This window comes from Zootoca vivipara, chromosome 10, assembly GCF_963506605.1.
Source record: "Zootoca vivipara chromosome 10, rZooViv1.1, whole genome shotgun sequence".
NCBI classification, from domain to species: Eukaryota; Metazoa; Chordata; class Lepidosauria; order Squamata; family Lacertidae; genus Zootoca; species Zootoca vivipara.
In genome coordinates, this window is record NC_083285.1 from 14,907,753 (window position 1) to 14,931,679 (window position 23,927).

At 44.2% G+C, this 23,927-nt stretch overlaps 1 protein-coding gene across 1 annotated transcript in view; it reads left to right on the forward strand.

The window, feature by feature from the left end:
- GRM8 (glutamate metabotropic receptor 8) overlaps nt 1-2,933 on the forward strand; it is a 496,390-nt gene extending 493,457 nt beyond the window's left edge. The window contains exon 9 of the mRNA XM_035128427.2: nt 2,637-2,933. Within this exon, the coding sequence (XP_034984318.2) occupies nt 2,637-2,933 (297 nt within the window). The remainder of the gene's footprint in view (nt 1-2,636) is intronic.
- The last annotated feature ends 20,994 nt before the right edge of the window (nt 2,934-23,927 follow it).

The following is a 23,927-nucleotide window of genomic DNA, read 5'->3' on the forward strand; positions in this document are numbered from 1 at the left end:
AACCCAAGTCTGGGAAACCCTGGTCTATATAGTCATGAAAGATAAAATATGAAATTGAAAACTGTTCATCTTGCAACAAAGAGTACTAAAAAAAGTATTGTTATTTGGGCTACATTACACCTTTTATCGCCTCATCTTTCTTTCTGGTCTAACTTTGACAGAACACCAGCTCCAGTAAAGCATTTGAAAAGAAGGTTTGGTATTATTACTGACAGAATATCTGTACAAAGCACTTTTAGGTTACTGTGCGAGTGTTCATTGTGCCATAAAACACAGTAGACAAGATAGAATATCATTGAGACTTTATCAATAAGGGCATGCATGGAAGGGCTTTCACGATAACCCTCCTTTTCAATCACAGGGTATACAGAAATTCTTAAGACATGCAGAGCCATAGTAAGATGTTCCATCATTTCTTGCTGTGAAAAATACCATAATTGTAAGACAGAATTGCGTGGTTTAAAACTGGCTCTTTAATTGCTGCTATGATTAGCAACACACAATCATAAGTCTAGTGAGTGCTTCAGGATGAGATAAGTAGCACTTTGTTGTACCAGTGGTAGATACGCCTGGTCAGCTGGAAATATTGGGTGGATGTAAGGGAAGAGTGAGTGAATGGGGTTCATAGCTTTACCAAATGAACAAAAAATGTCAAGGTAAATCTAAATATACAGTACAAGTTGAACCAAAATACCTATCAGTATTCATCCGGCAATAACATTGACAAACCTGATTCTGAAACAATATGGTGCATGGATAAAGAGATACTGAAGGGGCCAAATGAGTTACAATCTTGAAAGTTCTTCTTCAGCAGGAAATCATACAATTTAAAAGCAGAGTCATGTCTGCATGGCTTTAAACCACTTTTATTCCAGCATGGCATACAGTCTTAGTGCTTACACACACACGTGAGGTAGCTCTGATGATGTTTTCCCCTCTCACTTAGAGAAAGGTATCCAAAATTAGAGCTAAAGTTGGCATACTTGGTTTCCCCCTCTCGCTGTTTTATGGTCACAACAGAAATGTGAGTTAGGTAAAGGTAAAGGGACCCCTGACAGATAAGTCCAGTCGCGGACGACTCTGGGGTTGTGGCACTCATCTCGCTTTACTGGCCGAGGGAACCAGCGTATAGCTTCTGGGTCATGTGGCCGGCATGACTAAGCTGCTTCTGGCGAACCAGAGCAGTGCATGGAAACGCCGTTTACCTTCCCGCCAGAGAGGTACCTATTTATGTCCTTGCACTTTGACGTGCTTTCATACTGCTAGGTGGGCAGGAGCAGGGACCAAGCAACGGGAGCTCACCACGTCGCAGGGATTCGAACCGCCGACCTTCTGATCGGCAAGCCCTAGGCTCAGTGGTTTAGACCACAGCGCCACCCGCGTCCCACTAATGTGAGGTAGATTCAGCTGAAAAATAATATCTGGCCCAGTTATAACTGAGTGGGAATTTGATTTCCCTCGTCCAAGTCATTCTAACGTCTTAACAGGCAGGGCCGTCTCAAGCCGGCCGGGCGCCCTGGCACCGTGGTGCGGAGATTGCTCCGGCGCCCCCGCCCTGGTGGGTGGACGCAGTGCGCAACATGGCTTCCGCACGGCTTTGCCACGCAGCGCCCTCCTGCCAGCCCAGCGCCCTGGCGCCCTGCGCCACCAAGACTACCCCTAGAGCCGGGCCTGCCAAGTGTATCTGACGAAGCGTGCATGCACACGAAAGCTCATACCAAAATAAAAACTTAGTTGGTCTTTAAGGTGCTACTGAAGGAATTTTTTTATTTAGGCATGCCACACTAACTCTAATACAGGCTATTAAAGTTGTGACATCACAAGTTTCCAATAAGAAGCAACACACAATGAGTATTTTCAACCTTAATGTTTTCCATGCACCACTACTATAAAAATTTTGGCTACGTCTCCATTTCAAGTCTGATCTCTCTTCCCTAATTTTTCATATGCTGTTGGAATTCAAATGGTTGCCTTGAGAGTAAAATTAAAACCATTGGCCTATCTTAGGACTCGTGACTTATGCTCCCATTGTTGTAAGCATTCCAGACAAGGAAGCGCAGATTGCTAGAGATTGAATTTCAAAATCTCAGTAGGACAGCCAACAAATCTTGCTCACAATTGAGGTTAGGGATCCTACTTTTGTTTGGCCGCTCCACACCCACATCACCTACACAATCCTCACCAGCGTAGAGCTTCTTCTCCAAGGTTTAACATTATGTCATCTGCAATTCTTCAGGGAAGGATCTCGAAGGTCCCATATTCAGAGAGGCATTGTCGCTGAGGTTTAGGACAGGTTGAGACTATTGCACAGGTCTTGTTCTACTGTCCACTTTATGCAATAATTCATGACAAATGTTTGAGCTCCATGCCGAAGGAGAGGTTAAGTTGTTCTGACTCCTAGAGGCATTCTTTTTTTTTATTGAACAGCTGCAGGCATGATAGTATGGAGAAAGTAGCAGAATATTTCAGCAACGCCATGAAATTGCAACACTATAACACTTGAGTGGTACCTTTTAACCTTGTTAGGCCTGTATGGTTTTGTTTTGGAGTGTCTTTTCCTGTGAACAATTCTGTGTATCCCTGTCTCCTCGGTTAGCCCAAGTGGCACTAATTGTATCATGTTTTCTCTTTTCTAGATGTACATCCAGACAACGACACTTACAATATCCATGAGTTTAAGTGCTTCTGTGTCTCTAGGCATGCTCTACATGCCCAAGGTTTATATTATCATTTTTCACCCAGAGCAAAATGTTCAGAAAAGGAAGAGGAGTTTCAAAGCTGTAGTCACAGCAGCCACAATGCAAAGCAAGCTGATCCAAAAGGGAAACGACAGACCAAATGGCGAGGTCAAAACTGAACTTTGTGAAAGTCTTGAAACCAACAGTAAGTCATCCGTAGACTTAACCATGGTCAAGAGTGGCAGCACTTCCTAATAGATGTACGTTCACAGGAATGTTTAATAAACCACAATTTTTCTTGGCTTGACCTGCATGAACATAGAGGTGTGCCAAAATTCATCTACCCACTTTTTAAGGTGCTTTAAAAAAAATTAAAAGCGATCCTTTTAGGGGGAAAAACTCCATTTCAAAAAAAGTTTTAACTCTGATCTGATTATATCATGATGATGGCCTTCTTATTTCACTATTGCAAAGCTGTAATGAAAAAGCTCCCTAGAGCTTTTCAAATTCCAATATTGCATTTATTGGTGGTGTTATCCATACATATACTTTTTACAAGTCTGTGTAGGTAATGTCATCCTTATCTCACTTTATGACCTTCTGAATAATTCTAATATTTGAGCATCATCTTCCCCTCCCTCAACCCACCGTCTTAAGTGCAACCTTGGTTTTGCCATGTTGCAATAAGTAGCCTGGTTTTTCTTTCTAGGACAAGAAAAATGCTGGCTTAGTGAGTGACGAAGACCAACAGGAATTCCTTAAGTAAGGGGCTCCCGAGCTGTGGTCCTCAGACCACCAGTGGCCTACAAGCTTCCTTCAAGTGGTCCACAGTATGTCTACAGATTTGTGGTTGAAGACGGGAGATGGCACATCTATCACATTTTAATTGTATTTTAATAGCTTCTTTTATTTCTTATATATTCTATGGAATTCATATTGTATTAGAATATAATGCGGTATAAAAAGAAGCTGCAAAACTGTAATTAAAAATCATACATGGCACATTACAGTTGCTACAGTAGACAGAAAAATCATTAAGTTTCCCACCAAGACCCTCAGGAATTTGTAAGTGGTGTGTGTTAGGAAGAAAGATTGGAGACCACTGTTCTAAGTGATGCTCCTTCAGGCATTCATTCTTACTACACAAAGACACAAGACCAACCCTCTTGATGGTGCTACACACTAGTTTGAAGAATGTTGCCTTACTCATGTGTTTTCAACATGGATCTGGTAACACTGTCCAGTCAGACTTCCCATTACCTATTGGAAACTACACTTTAGCAAGGCATTTCCCTTCAGGCTAGCACTGATAAAAACTATTGAGAAGCAGAGGAATTCTAAAATTATTATTGTTGCTTGGTAGAATAACACAGAAAATCAACTTCCCAAGTGATCACATGCACACACCATTGCAAGTTAACAATTGGTAAGGGACTATCTGTAAATTCATCCATTGTCTATTTTCTAAGTACTCATATGCAAATTTCATCACCAACTAGCAAAATATGGAATTAGAAAAGCTGGATCTTCCCCTTCTGGAATTGGTTCATGAATCCTGGCACATCTCGAAATAACTCTTTCAAGTAGGTTCGTCATTGCACTCTATGGGAGCATGTTGTCATAGCATGTTATATGACATTTATTTGTCTGCATACTTATCTAAAAAGGCAAAATAGATCTGGGCAAAGTCAAAGGCTACAAAAGACGAATTTGCCTTCACCACATTGAAGTCTTCATTTTGTTGCATGCATGGTAAAAGAAAGAAAAATAAAAGGAAAAAAAAATTTAATGCAAAAGGTTTGCTTCCGATAGCGTGCTTTTACAAATGTCAGAGCAACAAAAAATTAATTCAGTGCTGTCGATCCCAAATTCACAAAAGGCTGTTGGTAAAAATATGAAAATTCCTGTTCTCTGGCTTTTGTAGGCTTAGCAATGATTCATAATTTGATATGAGAAACGGATATGCTTTGAAACAAAATAAACAGCCCTCGGTATTGCAGATATGGAAGCACGAAGCATGAATTTTAATGTTTATTATGATCTTTCTTTTAAATGAGGCATAAACATACCAGATAAAGACGATGCCTTTTTTTCTAGAATATATATATATAATTCCTATAGTCGAGGGAGGGGAAGGGGTGTGGCCTGATAACAAGACTGGGCAGTGAGAACAGTTTAGCTGCTTGATGCTCTCTTACCCACTCACCTACTGGGGAGTTGCCGCCCAGGTGAAGAGGTTTCGACCTGCACAGCTTTGAGATGGAGGCAGCAGGGCTCCAGGATCCTCCCAGACCATTGCACCTCTTTCCCTAAGCTGGGAAAAAATTTCCCAGGCTGGGGGAAGGAGACGTGATGCTCTGAAGGGTCTGATATCCCTCTATCCACCTTCCCAAAGCCCTAAGCTGGCCAAATGCTTCCAGGGCTTGGGGAAGGAAGCACAATGCCCTGATGGGGTTCGAGAGCCCTCCTGCCTCCTTCCCCCCACAAAATATGGTAGTGCTCTTGCTTACCATTGGCTCCCAGTACGTTTCCAAGCACAATTCAAAGTGTTGGTGCTCACATTTAAAGCCCTAAATGGCCTCGGCTCAGTATACCTGAAGGAGCATCTCCACCCCCATCGTTCAGCCCCATGAGGTCCAGCTCTGAGGGCCTTCTGGCAGTTCCCTCACTGCGAGAAGTGAGGTTACAGGGAACCAGGCAGAGGGCTTTCTCGGTGGTAGCACCCGTCCTGTGGAACGCCCTCCCACCTGATGTCAAAGAGAGCAACAATTACCAGACTTTTAGAAGACATCTGAAGGCAGCCCTGTTTAGGGAAGCTTTTAATTTTTGACAGACTACTGTATTTTAATATTTTGTTGGAAGCCACCCAGACTGGCTTGGGAAACCCAGCCAAATGGGCGGGGTATAAATAATAGATGATGATGATGATGATGATGCCAGAAAAAAAGCACTGGCTAACGTGAGAATGGAGCTGGTGACAGAAGATCTTGAAGTTTGCTCCTGTTCCTTCAGTGGCTGCATGAGAGGGAGAAATGTAGGAAGCGCACACTATGGTGGAAGCTCTGGAACAGGCATCCCCAAACTGCGGTCCTCCAGATGTTTTGGCCTACAACTCCCATGATCCCTAGCTAACAGGACCAGTGGTCAGGGATGATGGGAATTGTAGTCCAAAACATCTGGAGGGCCGAAGTTTGGGGATGCCTGCTCTGGAAGAATTACAGAAACCACAGATAGCTAAAGAAACTGGCAATGCTTGGCATAGGACAGGCATCCCCAAACTGCGGTCCTCCAGATGTTTTGGCCTACAATTCCCATCCTCCCCAACCACTGGTCCTGTTATCTAGGGATCATGGGAGTTGTAGGCCAAAACATCTGGAGGACCGCAGTTTGGGGATGCCTGGCATAGGATTTTTAATATTATTATTAATCAAAATAATGTCTCAGAGGCCCAGAATGAATACAAAGGAAAAGAGCCACCCTGGTTTTCTCCCAACAGCCTGTCAGTGTTCAACACCCACTGAATATGCTCCGTCCTTTTTAAGCTTTTTTAAGGCTTAGGGTTATTTTTTTTTTAAAAAAAATATTATATGAGTGTTTCTGCAAACCTTAGGATCGCCCCAAGTTTTCTAAAAAGCCTTCCTATTGTGTGTGAATGGTGCTGTTTTGGCTTCATGAGGACCAACGCTCAGAGAGCGAGTTCCCTATCTACATGCTACCGTGTTTCTCCAAAAACAAGACACCGTCTTATATTTATTTTTCCTCAAAAAAACACACTATGGCTTATTTTCAGGGGGTGTCTTATTTTTTTCCTCCTCCTCCTCCTGCCGCGGCCGGCATTGCTGCTGCGCCTATCACTATGTCTTATTTTCGGGGTATGGCTTATATTCCTTGAATGCTTAAAAATCCTGCTATGGCTTATTTTTTGGGTATGTCTTAAAATATGAGAAACAGGGTAGATGGGAGTGGCTGAATCTAGTATAAGCGCTCAGAAATGTGATTTCTGAGTCACAACTGGAAGCAAATCTATTTCATCCATCTAGTTACAGGTAGGTAGCCGTGTTGGTCTGACGTAGTCAAAACAAAACAAAAAAATTCCTTCCAGTAGCACCTTAGAGACCAACTAAGTTTGCCATTGGTATGAGCTTTTGTGTGCATGCACACTTCTTCAGATACTTCTTCAGTGTGCATGCACACAAAAGGTCATACCAATGACAAACTTAGTTGGTCTCTAAGGTGTACTGCAGAGGATTTTTTAAGTTTGTTTCTATTTCATCCAGTAGGGATGCGGGTGGCACTGTGGGTTAAACCACAGAGCCTAGGGCTTGCCGATGAGAAGGTCGGCAGTTTGAATCCCCGCAACGGGGTGAGCTCCCGTTGCTGGGTCCCAGCTCCTGCTAACCTAGCAGTTCAAAAGCACGTCAAAGTGTAAGTAGATAAATAGGTACCGCTACAGCGGGAAGGTAAATGGCATTTCCGTGTGCTGCTCCGGTTCGCCAGAAGCAGCTTTGTCATGCTGACCACATGACCTGGAAGCTGTACGTCGGCTCCCTCAGCCAATAATGCGAGATGAGTGCCGCAACCCCAAAGTCAGTCATGACTGGACCTAATGGTCAGGGGTCCCTTTACCTTTATTTCATCCAGTAGCTTGATGCGCAGCAAAGTGTGTTTGTGTTTTACTGTAATCCTATCTTGGCTTCAGCCCGAAAACATTGATATGATTTTAAAGCTCATCTTCAGTGCCTGCCTTCAGGGTGTTGATCCTCGTTGTTTACCGCTTGAGAAGCAGGGAGATTAGAAAAGGCAACACATCCCCACTCTAGGGAGTCGTCGTCCCCCCCTCCATGGTGTAATTGAGCTGTCTTGGCTGAAAGACCGGTAACTCAGAATTTGCTCTTCTTCTTTTTCAAAAGTCATTCTTTAGCTATTAGACCATCTTAACTTTACTTCCTACTGCCAAAATAATTTGCGGAAACTTTTTAGAGGCACCAGCACACTTATCGCTGAGTTTCTTGAAAGCCGCTCTTTGAAACCAGCTAGCTGTAATAGTACTCAGAATACCATCTAGAAAATATTCCTTCTTGCTAACAGTCGGTGACCCTCAGATCTCAAATTACTTTTGCAGTGACAGTCACGGCATTGTACGGCAATGACATCATTTGCGGTGGGGAAGCATGGTGCCGTGGAGGGAATGAAACTCAACAGTCAGGTTGCGAACATGCGTTTAGTGGAATATTATCTCAATGGGGTATGATACCATTGGGGCGTAGTTGCACATAGGTGTGCTTAAGCAGACTCCTGGGTTTGGTTCCTGACTGTCGTGGTTCAGGTGACCTAAAGGGCACAACAGCACTTTTACAATGTATTTTCATAATGTAGTACATTTTGAAATTGCTTTGAAACTTGGTGTTTCTCCTTGAACAGTGATGATTATGATATAAACTCATCTAGCTCGAAACCCTGGATCAGTTGTGCAACTGGTCCCTTGCTCTTCCCAGCCCACATGCTATTTGCTAAAGAGGCCTTTTAAGTTCCATCAGGGAGCAACACTATGAGAGAACTGTTCCCTTCATGTCTTGCTTGAGGCGGTATTCAATTACTGGCTGCAGGAAGCAGGGTTCTGGACTAGATGGGTCTGACCCATCCGAACTCCTTATCGTCTTAATTTTCATCAGCCCTGAAGCAGTTAGCATTGGGGCCCACAAGTCCATTCGGGCCCAACAGTTGCTCCACTGCATGTGGTTGTAGCATTGGGGGGGGGGGGAGCTGCCAGGGTGATGTTGCCCCGGGCACATTTTTCTCAAGAGGGGGGATACTGCTCACACAGCCCTCCCTGAACCAACCCTATGATGTTTTGCAAGGCTGGAATCTGATCAGATCCCAGCCTCGCAAAGTGGCCTGTGGAGGGCGGACCCCATGTGCCCTTTGATCCCAGCTCCTTGAGGACAAGGCTAGAATCAAAGGGTCTCACGCCGCCCTCCCCAAACTGCTTTGTGAGGCTGGGATCATTCCAGCCTCGTAAAGTGACTGTGTTCGCCCTCTGCACCCCGCACCCCACCCTCCCGGTGGACACGCATGCCTCGGGCACCACGGAAACATGCTCCTCCAGTGCCACTGCCCCAGTTTCTCTGAAGCCATCTATCACTGTAAGTTTTGTTAGGTTAAGCCTCCCTTCACCACTCTGATGCCTCAATATCTTTAGCATTCTGCCATTCATAAGCTTCCAGCTCAGGCTGACCCAGCCCATTGTGACCGATTTAAATAATCAAAAGAGTCTGTGGCTTCCATTCCTTTAGAGCTGCTATGAACTGTGGAGGGTGAAGCACACAGACATTCATAGTGTACCCTCGAAGAGATGCTTTTATGCCACCAATAGACCATTTCCCCTTAGAGGAGGGACCATGGGTCTCTGTTAAAGCAAATTCTTTGCATGCAGAGGTTATCCAGTTCAGCTCCTGGGAGCTACATTCTTTTTAAAGAAAAATGATCAGAGGTAACCAATGAAAAAGGCCATCTGACAGAGGAGAGGTGCAAATAGCATCTTTCTATGAGCAAGTTGAACAATGGTTGACGGAAGTTCATTTCTTCCATTGATTGGGTGGAGGGTAATCAGGGTGGGGCTTAGTACACCCTTTTATGGTCCTATCTCTTTTTCTAGATTTTTTTTAGATGTGGCACCCAGTTTATGTTATTCCACACACACACACACACAGAGAGAGAGAGAGAGAGAGAGAGAGAGAGAGAGAGAGAGAGAGAGAGAGAGAGAGAGAGAGAGAGAGAGAGAGAGAGAGAGAGAGAGCTGTCATTTTGTGACTGGCGCCTGTGGCACTTCCTTAAAATTGATCTTAAAGTAAATCTGATCTGGTATAAGGCAGCTTCCCAGTGCCTGCTTCAGTAGCACAGTAGTAAGAGGAAAATAAATGATAGTTTCCAATCCTGCTTTTATAACACTAGGGACTCACCCAGACTTCCTACTTTGCTGCATTTCTAGGCTCAGGTCTGTGCTTTAAAGCTTCCTGTCTGAGCACTTTCTTTTGCCCTTGTGGTTTCCTTGCAAAACCCTGTTCTTTACCACTGAATCAGACCAAATGGCAATCCATGGAAAACCCAAGTTTCCATTGGTTCCGATTCAGTGTTAGAGAGCCAGTTTTCCTGGGGGAAGAAAAGAGTTATTGTACTCAGAGCTGGAAAGTGTAGCCCTGTGCCTAAAATGCGCAGGGGAAAATGTTAGTGTAGTCTCAAATTAGCCACACTGCTATTTTCCATTAACAATATTTTGAATAGCGTTACATTCGGGATCCTATTTTTCCTTATAATGATGACACTACCATGCAGGTGGAATGAAAGTACTGGTAGATTACTGAAGAAAAGAAAAGGCTACCCAAACTCATGAGGATCCTTGCTTTCTTAATAGTATTGTTATCATTGTTGGAACAGTGACAACAGGTAAACGCTCCAAAAAGTGTAGGCTAAGGTTTTGTTTTTTCCTTAGAATTTTCAAGCAGTTAGTAGGTGAAGTAACAAGGGTCGTTCAGGGTGCAGAACTAATTAACAGTTATGGTTGCATCCAAAGAGCCCTGGCTTAAAACTGGGCTTGTGTGCATGTGTTGCTTAGCAACGCCATAGAGCAAAATACGCGTATATCTTGCGTATAAAATGGCTAACATGTTTAGGGTGTTCTAGTAGTAGTCTTATTCTGTTAGAAATCTGGCCTGACCTGCTCTGGTGTCTGACTGCTCAAGCAGGGGACTCCATTCATACACTCTTATTTACAGCAGTTTTCTAGGATAAGTCATCAATTAACCTGAAATGGAAATATTCCCCCTTTTCTGCCGCATTTGCCAGAGTGAAACCTCCTCCTTAATGCAAACTTCTCTTTGCAAATGTAAAGCTTTACATGAATTGTCCTAATGCCAATGCATACAAGCATCACATTTTATGCATATTAAACATATATCTTTAACAGACACCCTGAGTATTTTAAGTGTAGATGAGCTATATTATACCATGAATGCCGAATCTGTGGTCATATCAGCTAGGGCTGATGTAGTATAGTGAAATCTGGTGGGCTACGAGTTAGTCACTCCTGTACAATATATATACTTCTCAATTCACTGGCTGCAATCGTCGGGTGGTATTCAACTAAGCTTCACTCAAAGCAGAATCACTTAAATTAAGGAACATTACAATTAACTCCATGGGTCTATTCTTGAGTAAAACTTGGTTACCACCCCCATTACCCTCTTGCTTGGGAGACAGCCTGATTATTGAAAGGCTTGCTTTCAATTCAAGAGAGCTGCATGTCATTTTGATTTGTCTTTATATTATTCCAAAGGACTAAACTGATCTTTTAAAAGTCTGTTAGTTCCTTGAGTTTATTGTGCCAAATATACAGTCATCTCTGGTCACCTATGCTTGCCAAGTGTGATTCGTATTTCAACTGTGAATTGCCCACAGTCTTTAAAACCAAGATACCAGCTGCTGAGGCTTTCAAATCCCCAAACAGAAGCAGTAAGCTCATTATAGTAAATTGTGGATGATGCTTGAGAAGATGTTCATGAAATAAAGAGAGAGGAAGAGGAAAGTTGGGTACACTGTCAGTGTTTTCTTCCCCTCCCTTTTTAAACCACAAAATGAAAGTAGCAAGACATACTTTTCAGATACCACACACAAATTCTTAGGAGTACTGTTAATTTAGGTTCATTACTACCCTAAGAAGCCATAGGCTCAGGAGGACTTGTTACTTCTTCTTTTAATAACATTTTAAATGGAAAGACTGAACACAAGCAGTGCAGAAAATGTCCTTCATTGGGTAAGTGGAATTAAACAAAGTTTTCTGAAAAATCCCAAGATGGAGAAATTTCTTTATAATTTTCAGGAGGTGGTTGCTGCTTACCTCACTTATACTTTACAATGTGGCCAAGCACTTTCCAATTTTTCTTGCTTTTTAACTATTTAGAGATGTTCTGCACTGGTTGCAGCGGTGCAGCACTTTCTGCAAAGCTCCCTGCTGACTGCTTCTGGGAGTGCCCTGAGATATTCATCCTGGTTCTCTCAGTTTCTCATATTTCCAATCTTAATTTCAATTCTCCAAATTTCTGCAGTGGTGTGCTTTTCTCTATTTCATCCTCAACAAAATTAATCATCATTTTTGTGCAAATTTCTCCTATGCTGTTTTGACTATACAATTTTGCAAGCAATTTCCCCTAATATAATGCATTTTTGTATACCATATTCATTTTGGGGTACACCTTCCCCTATTGCATTTTTTTTGTAAACCACTTTGAGGTTTGCTCCCCCCCCCAGTATATAAACTTTATGAAATAAATAATAAAATATTTGTGAGCCTTGGTTGGAGAATTGCAGCACAAAACTCAGATAAGTACAAATTTTAAAAGATGGCTGTTTTTCAGTTCTTACATTTGGACAGTGTGAATTTGATAGATTTGCATTTAAATGGCAACTGAATCGAATTTCTCCTCCATCCCTATCTGGGAGCAATGTCACATCCCACAGCTCTCAAGCCATTCCAGGGAGTATGGCTGGAGGGAAGCAGAATGAGGTTCTCTCTCCATAGATTCCCTATTGGCGGAACTTCCTGAGATGAACCAGGTCACTTCTGGAAGATCTGCTCAGGTGGAAGTGGTCAGCAGGGTGGGGAGGTGCTGTGTTGCCACCTTCCTGGTGGGGTGATACTGCCACTCACCGAGGCAGTGTGGTCAGGATACTAGCAGGAGTGCTGGTTTGGCGCCACCCATGCAGCCCCCATGCATTGCTGCATCCTTGACTTCACCACTGCCCTGCCCCACCACTCCACCACCCCAGTAAGCAGCCCTGACACCACTGTTGGGATTGCCCCACATTGCTAGGTATATTTGGTTCAAGTGCAGTGGTACCTCGGGTTAAGAACTTAATTCGTTCTGGAGGCCCGTTCTTAACCTGAAACTGTTCTTAACCTGGAGCACCACTTTAGCTAATGGGGCCTCCCCCTGCCACCATGCTGCTGCCATGTGATTTCTGTTCTCATCTTGAAGCAAAGTTCTGGGTTAGCGGCAGGGGCATAGGAAGATTGGGGCGGGGGGGCAGGGCGCCCCGGGCGGTGTGATCCCAGGGGTGGCATTGCGGCTGCCCGCCCCGCCCCCCAAACACACACCCCACCCCTGCATGCGGTGCGCCCCACCCCAAAATGCATGCCCTGCCCCTGCGCACAGCATGCCCCGCCCCCAAAACATGCATTCTGCTCCTGCACATGGCGTGTCCCACCCCCAAAATGCACGTCCTACCCCCAGAACACACACCACATTCCTGGGGGCAGTGGCCTGCTCTCCACCCCCGGTGGTGGAGCATGAAGCTCCACCGCTGGTTAGCAGAGTCTGTAACCGGAAGCTTCTGTAACCCGAAGTACCACTGTACTGTGTTGAAATGGGTTTGCGTGATACCCTTTTCTGAGACCAGAATCTCCTTGTGATCCCTGAGCTTGAGCAAAAAGAACAACCTGTCTACTGTGTCTGTCAGCAGCCCTGGTTAATGCCCATGTATAATTCTGTTCCATTTCTTTGAAGACATGGCACATCACCAGCACGGAACATTTCACGGGGTGGTTAAGCTTCTTTCCGTAGCCATAAGAAGGGCTCTTCTCTGTTTGGCTGATCTTCATTTGTTTTTGCCTGCAGCTTCCTCCAGCAAGACGACTTATGTCAGCTACAGCAATCATGGAAACTGAGCGAGGAAACCAAACATACCTGAAGACTTGCAGGATGCAAACTTAAGAACAACGTTGACTATAGCATCATGAGAACTCGGCCTCTGAGATGTCTCTAGACCATAGTCTAAACCGTAAAAGGACAAAGACTAACCTTGAGCCCAAAGCAGAAGGGGCGGGTGGGTTGGGAGAGAAATCGCCCAGAAATATATTATATGACTGTGTGTCAAATGTCCAAACTGTTTACTCATGAAAGAAGGTGAATCACAAAAGGAAAACAAAAATGTTAGCTTGTGAAAAAAAATGCTGTTGAAATTTAAAAAAACCATGTCTGATGTTCTACTTGTAAGTACTTTTTTGTGATTGTGAGAATTTCCATTCCCGTTCCACACTTGTTCAACTTGTATAAGAAGATGAAGTTTGTTCCTTGTGAAGATGGCTGACTGAATTGAAGCCCTGCGTTGTGCTAATGATAAATGCAATGGTTGACGCATGCAAATTTTTATACAAAATAATTTATTTCTATTAATAAAGGAATGTTTTGCAAATGTTGAGACTTGTTTCGTTGCCATTTTGAGGGCTGCGTTCAAATGCCTGGTGTGAATCCCCCCCTGCAGTGAAGGGGATAGATATTGTGAGCTGTAATGATAGAATTGCAGCTGTAATGTGGGAGACTGCAGAATCAGGTGCTAGTATACTTGGGATGGTATGCACAAACATGCTTGGTATCTAAGTGTTTATACAGGCATGGGACAATGGGTGCAATAAGTTCACTGGTGAATTGCCCCAGTGTCCCTAGAAGCTGATGGCTGGAGATGGATGCTATAATCTATGAAGAGCTGGAAGAGATCACACTTTGCTTCCTTGAAGGATAACAATAGCCCTTTCCCACCTGGTCCCACCCCTTCACCCCTTCCAAAAAGGAGTTAGGGTGGAAGCCTCATCTGCCATCTGCCTGAGGGCTCCCCTCAGACACACTGTGCTCTATGTGACAACTTGTGGAGCAAGGTAACTGAGTGCATATAGGTGCGAGCTGCTCCCACTCTCTTCCCTCTTTTTGGTGGTTCCTCTTTCGTGGTGTGGCTATGGTGGTGCATAGCTGCCAAGTCTCCCATATTCCCTGGGAAATCCCCGTTTTTCCAGCTGTTCGTAGCTGAAAAAACGGCTTTTTTTTCCCCCGGTTTATTTTGGTGCGGTGGCCATTTTGGAACTGGGCGGAGCATGCTCAGAAGTGACTTTTGATGCTGCTCTGCCCAGTTCCAAAATGGCTGCAGTGCGACTTCTGGCGCGGCGGCCATTTTGGAACTGGGCAAAGCAGCATCAAAAGTCACTTCTGAGCATGCTCCGCCCAGTTCCAAAATGGCGGCAGCGCTACTTCTGGTCTGCTACTTCCGCCCGGTCCCTTATTTCTCCGACAGCAACTTGGCAGGTATGGTGGTGACCTTTGGGCATAGTAGAAATTTTGGTCAGCCTAGCAGACTGGTGTTTTCACCTGCTCCACACTGCATGGAACTGGATGGTGGTCTGCTAAGTAGTTGATTGGTTAAACTGGTTACTTTGGCAGGCAGGGAAGAAGTAGGTCAGCTGAGTGACCCTCTTAGGCACCTCTGTGGGTGATGGGCAGCTCCTGGGTTTTAGGACCCAGTAGTGGGAATTAGGGTCATCTTGCTTCCTCATCCACTTGGAGTTGAGGCATATCAGGGGGTGATCATGCAGGAATGCCTCTCTCCTCTCCTTCAGGGCAGGAAGAATTGGTTCTACCCATCCTTGCGGGAACTGACCACCTCCACAAAAAGGTAAAGGTAAAGGACCCCTGACAGTTAAGTCCAGTCACAGACAACTCTGGGGTTGCGGCGCTCATCTCGCTTTACAGGCCGAGGGAGCCAGCGTCTGTCCACAGAGTTTTCCCGGGTCATATGGCCAGCATGACTAAGCCGCTTCTGGCGCAACGGAACACTGAAACCAGAGCAGCGCTTGGAAATGCCGTTCACCTTCCCGCTGGAGCGGTTCCTATTTATCTACTTGCACTTTTTGGATTGCTTTCGAACTGCTAGGTTGGCAGGAGCTGGGAACAAGCAACAGGAGCTCACCCTGTCACAGGGATTCAAACCGCCGACCTTCTGATCAGCAAGCCCAAGAGGCTCAGTGGTTTAGACCACAACGTCACCCGTGTCCCTCAACCACCTGCATACCTGTGGGCATTTGCCTGAATTTTCGTTATCTAGCTCCTGCACTGATAGCTTTTCCTCTGCCGTTTCTGTTTCTGTTTATATGGACCAAAGTGAGCTATAGTTCATCTAGCTGCTGGTATCAGTGTTTTTAATTCAGCTCTCAGCCACAAAGAAAGGAAAAGAAGCACACCACTTTTATTGCGGAAGTTAATATGGCGGGAGGGGTGGAACCCAACCACAACCACCCTTTCTACTAAACTACTTCAAAAGGTAGGTGCAAATCCAGGTTGTTTGTGAAACTGATCTAATTGTAAATCCCCAAAAGCCAGCAAGACAGGGCAACAAATTATTTCAACAGGGAGTCAGAGGCAGAGAATGACTTTCAGCCTAGAAGTCCTTCATTTTACTACCTCCCTCCTTGTCTGTATTGATATAGGATTAAGATCAATGAGATAACAGAGTTGCTGGGAAATATTTGGATTGGCATAGAGGCCGTCAGTGTGTGTTTTGGGATATCAGACACTTTTTTCCTGCCATCTATAAAATGAATGAAAAATAATCCAATTCACTTATTTTCAAACTAGGCTGTATTTAGGCTACAATCCTATACCCACTTACCTGGAAGCAAGCCCAAATCCACTCAATGGGACTACCTTCTAAGTAGACATTGACAGGATTGTGCTGTCAGTCTTGAACGTAGGGAATATCCTGGTAGGCTGGTACAGTGGCGTAGCAAGGTCAGGTGGTACCCGGTGCAGGAAAATCCTTGTCACCACCCCCACCCCACCCCCACATTGAAATTTTGTTGAGCTTTTTTGTGGGAGATCACATGCCTTGCAACAAGGAGTCTGCCGGCTGCCCTACAGGAGAACCATTTAAGCAGGGGGAAGCCTGCACATGCCAAAGCCATGGCGTCTCTCACAGATTTTGACTGCCGCACAGCATTTTGATACGCACCCACCTTGCGACACCTCTGGGCTGGTAATCATATACTGAACAAATACCCAGTGTCATCATACTAAGCAGATGAACAGAGAGTCCCAGATGTTTCCAGAGACTTAAGCCAAGCAACCGCGAGATAACTGTTCATCAAAACTAAGATGCAAAATATTTTTATACATCTTTTAAATAACCAAATGAACCAACACAGGTGTAGCATTAATGAACTATCATAAAAAGAATATGTCGAGCCTCGACAGCATTCAGAGTAGAACTTCACACACTGCACAACCAGATAATATCTTGGGTTATACGATGGTGGTACATTAAATTCAAAAAAGTAGATGCCCAGGAAGCACACAAAAAAATCACTAAAAATACCTCACCTGTTTGGATGAGTGTGTCTGTAGTATCTAGAATTCTAAAAATACTAATCTCCATTCAGTGTGGCCTAGAACTGTCCCTGACTATTCACATGTGATCAAAGCTTTCTGGGGAATTCTCTCCCCCCCCCCCACACACATCAAACAAACACGTTACCATTTAGCTTTCCTAGTTCTGCGCAAAGATGTTTGTAGCAACTGCTTTCTTTTTGCTCTGGTAACTTTTACAAGACTTATTCTCAGTGCTTTTTTAATGGATGGAAGGAAGGAAGGAAGGAAGGAAGGAAGGAAGGAAGGAAGGAAGGAAGGAAGGAAGGTGCTGGTGCTCACCATGAAGTTGTTGCAGTGGGTGCCACACTTTTAACATTTTGGGGGGAGGTCCTGGTACTGTGTTGTACCCCCAGGAAAAAAGCACTGCTTATTGCTGAATTGATCCCAAGCAAAAAGGGATCACACAGCATCATGACACTATGTTGTCAATCCAAGCTGGCTACGTGATAGTGTTACTCAGGCCAGTTGAGAGTAAGGGCAGTTGAATGGTAGTGAAATAACAAGGGATTGCCCTCATTCTGAATGAACAAATATTTTCACCATCTTGTGCTTATAAATTGCAGAAGGTTGAGAGCCTATTTACAAAAAGTAATCCCTGTTCCTTTTGGCTTACATCTAGCGGATATTCTGTCATATCTTGTGTTTATAAATTCCTTCTCTGTCAGCCCTCAATTGCCAGTTCCCTGAGACTGAATTGCTCCTTGGGCTCTCCATCATTCAAACTCTCTACCATCACTGGTATTCAAAATTCTTTGCTATTCCAGACAATTCTTCCCAGGTTTTCAGACTATCAGCATCAAAATGTGGACAACTTAAGCCAGGCACCCCCAAACTTCGGCCCTCCAGATGTTTTGGACTACAATTCCCATCATCCCTGACCACTGGTCCTGTTAGCTAGGGATCATGGGAGTTGTAGGCCAAAACATCTGGAGGGCTGCAGTTTGGGGATGCCTGACTTAAGCAGACCAAAGGCAGTCAACTGAGATTTTTCTTGGGTCTCCAGATGGCCCTGCCTGCCCCAATTTCTCCTAAGCTGTCTTCTGCTGCTGCTGAGCCTGCTTCCTTCCTCCAACCCTCTCCCAGTCTTTTCCATCAGCCACCATGTCTGTTTGTGACATCACAGCGAGTCTAATGCCACTTGTAACAGCTGGGGAAAGAGTCTGCACAGCCTCCCATTATCCATCTTGAGGGAACAGGTGCCATGAACACTATGTGGGTGTATTTAGAAAGACACTTATTTAGAATTAGAAGGTGGCTTATGTCGTGCGGTTCTCTTCATTACTTTCACAGGTGTCTCGGGAAAAGCTTTGCCAGCTTCCAAGGCAAATGCAGGCACGGGGAAGTGGATGACTCCCCCCCCCCCGACAGCATCACCCAGGCTTCTGCCTGGCAACTTCATACCTGACTTCAGCCTGCCAACTTCCACTGGATTCCATACATGAATGTCCACCAGTTCATCTATACACCCTGTGCTTGAATGAATGGCAATGCATCTGGGCACAAAGCCACAATATCAGAGATTTGTGAGACCGCAGTGTTAAAACAGTTCAAGCTTTCATTAAGCAACCCACTACCATTTTGCACTTCAATAGTTTAAAAACCAATGACAAATAGCTACTCAAGGTATTGTTACCAAACCAAGCACAGAAATGGCTGAAGACATTGTTTCCGAACTTTCCAGTTTGTAAGACTCAGAATGCATTCACCTTGTTTGTTTATATCTATCCCTCATTACGCAATCTAGATGAGATGCTGTGTAATGTGGGGGCACAAAATGCCTGTTTTATTGTGTTCCATCGCTGTGATCCGATTTCAAAGTGCACATATATGACAGGCATATTTCACTATCGTGTTGGACATTAAGTTAGAAAGATTGCTTGATGTGGTACCATATTTGCAAATAAGACGCATGCCAGGGGGCAGATTAAGAACGACAAGTAGGGATCTGCATACATCAGGCTCTTCAAAATTGAATGTGGCAAAACTTAATCATGGCCCTGGCATTAGCCTTGTTTCCCCGGGCTGCATTTTGAAGCTCTGAAAATCCAATTCTCAGCTATGTAGTTGCCCTGACTTCACAAGAGCTACAAAGGATAATCGATGGGGTCAGGCTATTATTATTCTTTTTCAAGAAATTATATATGGAGGTATGCAAGGGAGCTCTCTCTCTCTCTCTCTCTCTCTCTCTCTCTCTCTCTCTCTCTCTGCCTTCAGTTTTGCTCTTAAGAGGGAATAACAACAAACACAGGAAAGGAAATTTACAGTAAGCAGAGAAAGCTAAAGTTAGATGAATGGAATGGGTTGTAGCACTAGTGGTATCAGGGAGGATATTTGAAAACCAGCCATGGATTAAGGCTGCAATGCTATACACACTTACCTGGGAGTTGGTCCCACCGAACTCAGCGGCACATATTGTCTCAGGTACCATGAGAGTCATGATCAAGTTTGGAAGAGAACACAATTCATGTTGGGAATAGTGTACAGATCAGTGCACCTATATGAATATACAAGGCACACTCAGATCTAGTGGGATTTTCTTGTGTTAAAACCAAACACAAATCAGGATAAACCTAAGTCCTATTGAAATGAAGGAGGTTTTATTCACCCCAGTTTTCCCAGTCATGTACAACAGTGGCATGCAGTGAATTTTTTCATGGGGGAACAGTTCGGGCCAGAGGCACCAGCTTGTGAGGGCAATTGCAGCAGCAGCAGCAGCAGCAGCAGCAGCAGCAACAACAACAACAACAACAACAACAACACTATATTACGGTCATAGACCAGCATAAGGAGGGAGGGGACAATCTTTTTTAAAAAAATCTAACAACAGTTAAAAACAGAATATATATACATGAGTGCCTAAGAATCCAAAAGAAGCTAAGAAAGTCTAACAGAAGGGTTAGGAACATCAGACAAGAGTGAAAGAGCGCAAAAAGGCTAGTATATATAAGACCACAGCTATCAGTCTACAGAAAAGGGACGTGGGTAGTGCTGTGGTCTAAACCACTGAGCCTCTTCGGCTTGCCGATCAGAAGGTTGGCAGTTCGAATCCCTTTGATGCGGTGAGCTCCCGTTGCTCGGTACCAGCTTCTGCCAATCTAGCAGTTCGAAAGCACACCAGTGCGAGTAGAGAAATAGGTACCGCTCCAGCAGGAAGGCAAACGGAGTTTTCGTGCGCTGCTCTGGTTTCGGTGTTCCGTTGTGCCAGAAGCCGCTTAGTCATGTTGGCCATATGACATGGAAAACTGTCTGTGGACAAAAGGCAGCTCCCTCAGCCAGTCAAGTGAGATGAGCGCCGCAACTCCAGAGTCATCTGCGACTGGACTTAACTGTCAGGGGTCCTTTACCTTTACCTTTTTATCAGTCTACAGAGTATACTCATATGTAGTTTGTGACACAGGCCATCATCTGACGAATTTTGAGCACTGCTGTGCAGAATCTGGCCACGTTGTGTGTTGCAGCAGGATTGGTATCTGAAAGCAGCAGGGAGGTATAAAAACGTCTTGTGCGCCATGGGTACTTATGCAGTGATGATCAGATGAGGCTAGTACGAATGTCTCCATAATAAAGACACTGGAGAAGCACATGCTCAGTTGCTTCTATTTGTCCAGAGTCACAGGGGCATTGCCTCTCCAGATAAGCAATCTCCCTGTATTGTGAGGGCAATTATGGGTGACGTCGCAACATCCTGAAATCACGCATGTGAGCATAAGCCAGGCAGGAGTTGACCAGGCTTTGGGAAGGCGGCGCTAGGTCTCTGAGTGCCTCCCTCCCAAAGCTGAGCAGGCTTTGGGAAGGGGGTGGGCGGGCCCTGGGCCCTGTCAATCATTCCTCCCTCCCTAAGCTGGGTGAACACTTCCTGGGCTTCGGAGAGGAGGCAGCAGGGGAACATTTAAGAGAGTAGCCTATTTTCTCCAACCCACTGACTGCATGCCGCTGATGTGGAACTATTTTTCTCTTGATTGGGGTAATAATGTTTTCCGGGTTCAGCACCACTGTTTTTTGAAAGAGAGAGAGAAAAAAGTTGTTATTCTTTTCTTCCCTTTTTATTTTTCCCATTTCAGACTTTGGAATCTGCATTGCTTATGGAATATCCGAGCAGTAAAGGAGTATTTGCATTTTCCATGAAGCAAGGGTATTTTATGCTGTGCCTTCCTAGTAGTCCAACAACACAGGAGTTGTCCAACCACTCTCATCATCCCTGAACACTGATGCCAACTGGGATAAAAACATTTTTGTGCTCCTCAATCATCAAAGAAGAAATTGAACCAAATACCTGATTTGTTGGCATGTTGAGTGTGATAGCAGGTGGTTAGCTGCCAGGAGTATGCTTTTTTCAGAAGGTGGCATACAGAAATAAAAAGACAAACAGCAGGGTCCCCTGAAGCCAAAATCAACAATGTTGGCAAATTGGACAAGATTCACAACATTTGGTTTCTCATAATCAGATGTAAGATATCATTTTTGGGAGGGGGTCAGAACTCACATGATATACAGCAAAGTATGTAAAGGACTTTTAATTTTTAAAGACCAATCATGATTGCAAGCACTTGTGAAAATAAAAGAGAGGAGAATATAAGAAGGAAAACAGTCTGGCATCACCCCATCAGCTCCTTTTCCCAATTCTGCCTGAGAAACGTAGAGACTCATAAAACAGGTACTGCGGGTGACAAATTGACCAAAGTTGAACCATGACAAGAAAACAAAGGGAAAAAGAGAAAGGAAGAGAAGAAAACAGTTTGGAGCAGTTTGGACTGCCATTTGGATTCAAAATGGCACTTGACGGTATTCAAACGAAGACCATAACCTACTCCTCACTCTCAGGAAGCAGCACATCAAAGCCAGTGACAATATATGCAGAGCGATCAAAATCAGCACAGTTTGGAACAATTTTCTCCATCATTTGGATTCAAAATGGTGCCTGACAGTATTAAAACATAGGCCAAAATCCACTCTTCCATCTTGGGAACTGTTATGCCAAAGTGGGTGGTGATATCTTCAGAGACGGACACGGGTGGCGCTGTGGGTTAAACCACAGAGCCTAGGGCTTGCCGATCAGAAGGTCGGCAGTTCAAATCCCCATGATGGGGTGATCTCCTATTGCTCGGTCCCAGCTCCTGCCAACCTAGCAGTTTGAAAGCGCGTCAAAGTGCAAGTAGATAAATAGGTACTGCTATGGCGGGAAGGTAAACAGCATTTCCGTGTGCTGCTCTGGTTCATGGCTTTGTCATGCTGGCCACATGACCTGGAAGCTGTACGCCAGCTCCCTCGGCCAATAACGTGAGATGAGTGCTGCAACCCCAGAGTTGGTCACGACTGGACCTACCGTGCTTCTCCGAAAATAAGCCATACCCCGAAAATAAGCCATGCCCCCAAAATAAACCATGCCCCCAAAATAAACCATGCCCCCAAAGTAAGCCATAGTGATAGGCATACTTAATAATAATAAAGAGACATCCCCTGAAAATAAGCCACCGTGTTTTTTTTTGAGGAAAAATAAATATAAGACGGTGTCTTATTTTTGGAGAAACACGGTAATGGTCAGGGTCCCTTTACCTTTACCTTTACCTTTATCTTTATCTTCAGGAACATCCAAATCAGTGAAGTTTCCATCTGCCATCTTGATTCAAAATGGCTTCCTACAAAATCCAAACATAGGAAAAAAAAATCTAGATCTCCCCCCTCAGGAACTGTTATGCCAAATTAGGTGATCGTATCTCAACAGGTGTTTAAATGCACAAGTGTGCATGCACACGAAAGCTCATACCAATGACAAACTTAGTTGGTCTCTAAGGTGCTGCTGGAAGGAATTTATTTTTATTTTGTTTAGAGAACAGAAAGATAGAGAAGACAGATAAACAAACATATTTCCAATATATATATTAGAGGCACACATATATTCCAATATATGTATTAGAGGCACACATATATTCCAATATATGTATTAGAGGCACAACATAGAAGCAAGCAACAATTTATTTTAGAATGGAATAAATAACTATAAATTGAGTATAAGGCAAATGAGTTCCAGAAACTTCTAAATATTCATTTGTTTTAGATAGGCAGGACCTGGAGGTTTCATCTTTCTAGTGCATTGGTATTCCCTGTGAAAGTCTACAGACTATGAGCTCCTGTCAGGCTTTTTATTTAGTAACATCTGGCAAACCTTTCAAAGTCACCAGGGAGCATGTCCTCAGTTGAAATTATCACCACCTGCTGTGAGGTATAGAGGATATCTTTCCTAGGTGATTTTGTTTATTATTATTGTGCAGCATACATTATTAATTATAAACGGAATTTCCCCAACACAAATTGATATTCTTTCTTTTCTTTCTTTAATTTTACGAATCTCTTTATGGCTGCTAGGCATTTTTTTAAAAGTCATCCATTGATCATATTTTTTTAGCATCTATATAACTATAATAAACAAACGAAAATATCTAAAAGTAACATCAGTGGGATGCAACACATGGTAGCTGCTGAACTTCTCTGGATGAAGTGATTCCTTTCTCACCCATCCCAACATGTTTTGTGGGTCATTGGTCTGAAAACTGCTAGCACGACAACCAAATCAAGAAGCCTCTAAGTTGGTTGAAGCTGAATCAAGCTGTTTCATGAAGTACTAGCTGGGGTCCATACTGAACCTTGTTGGTTGGTCGACCATGTAAAGTAACAAGTCAGTATACTGATACTACCAGTATTTATTTGTTTAGTGCAGGGGTCAGCAAAATTTTTCAGGAGGGGGCCAGTCCACTGTCCCTAAGACCTTGTGGGAGGCCGGACCCACCCTCTCCCAAAAGGACCCCCCACCACTCGCGCCACAGCCGCCGACGCCGCCTCGCCTTCGACAGTGTTGTCATCGTCCTCTGACTCTGCAAGGGTTCTGCAGAGTCCATGGTGCTGGTCTGATTCACACACTCTACGGGTTTCGTGAAAATAAACTCAGATCTGCTTTATGTTCCAGATAGTTCCTTGTAAAAGAAGCTATGAAGTTCTCGGTCCGGGATGT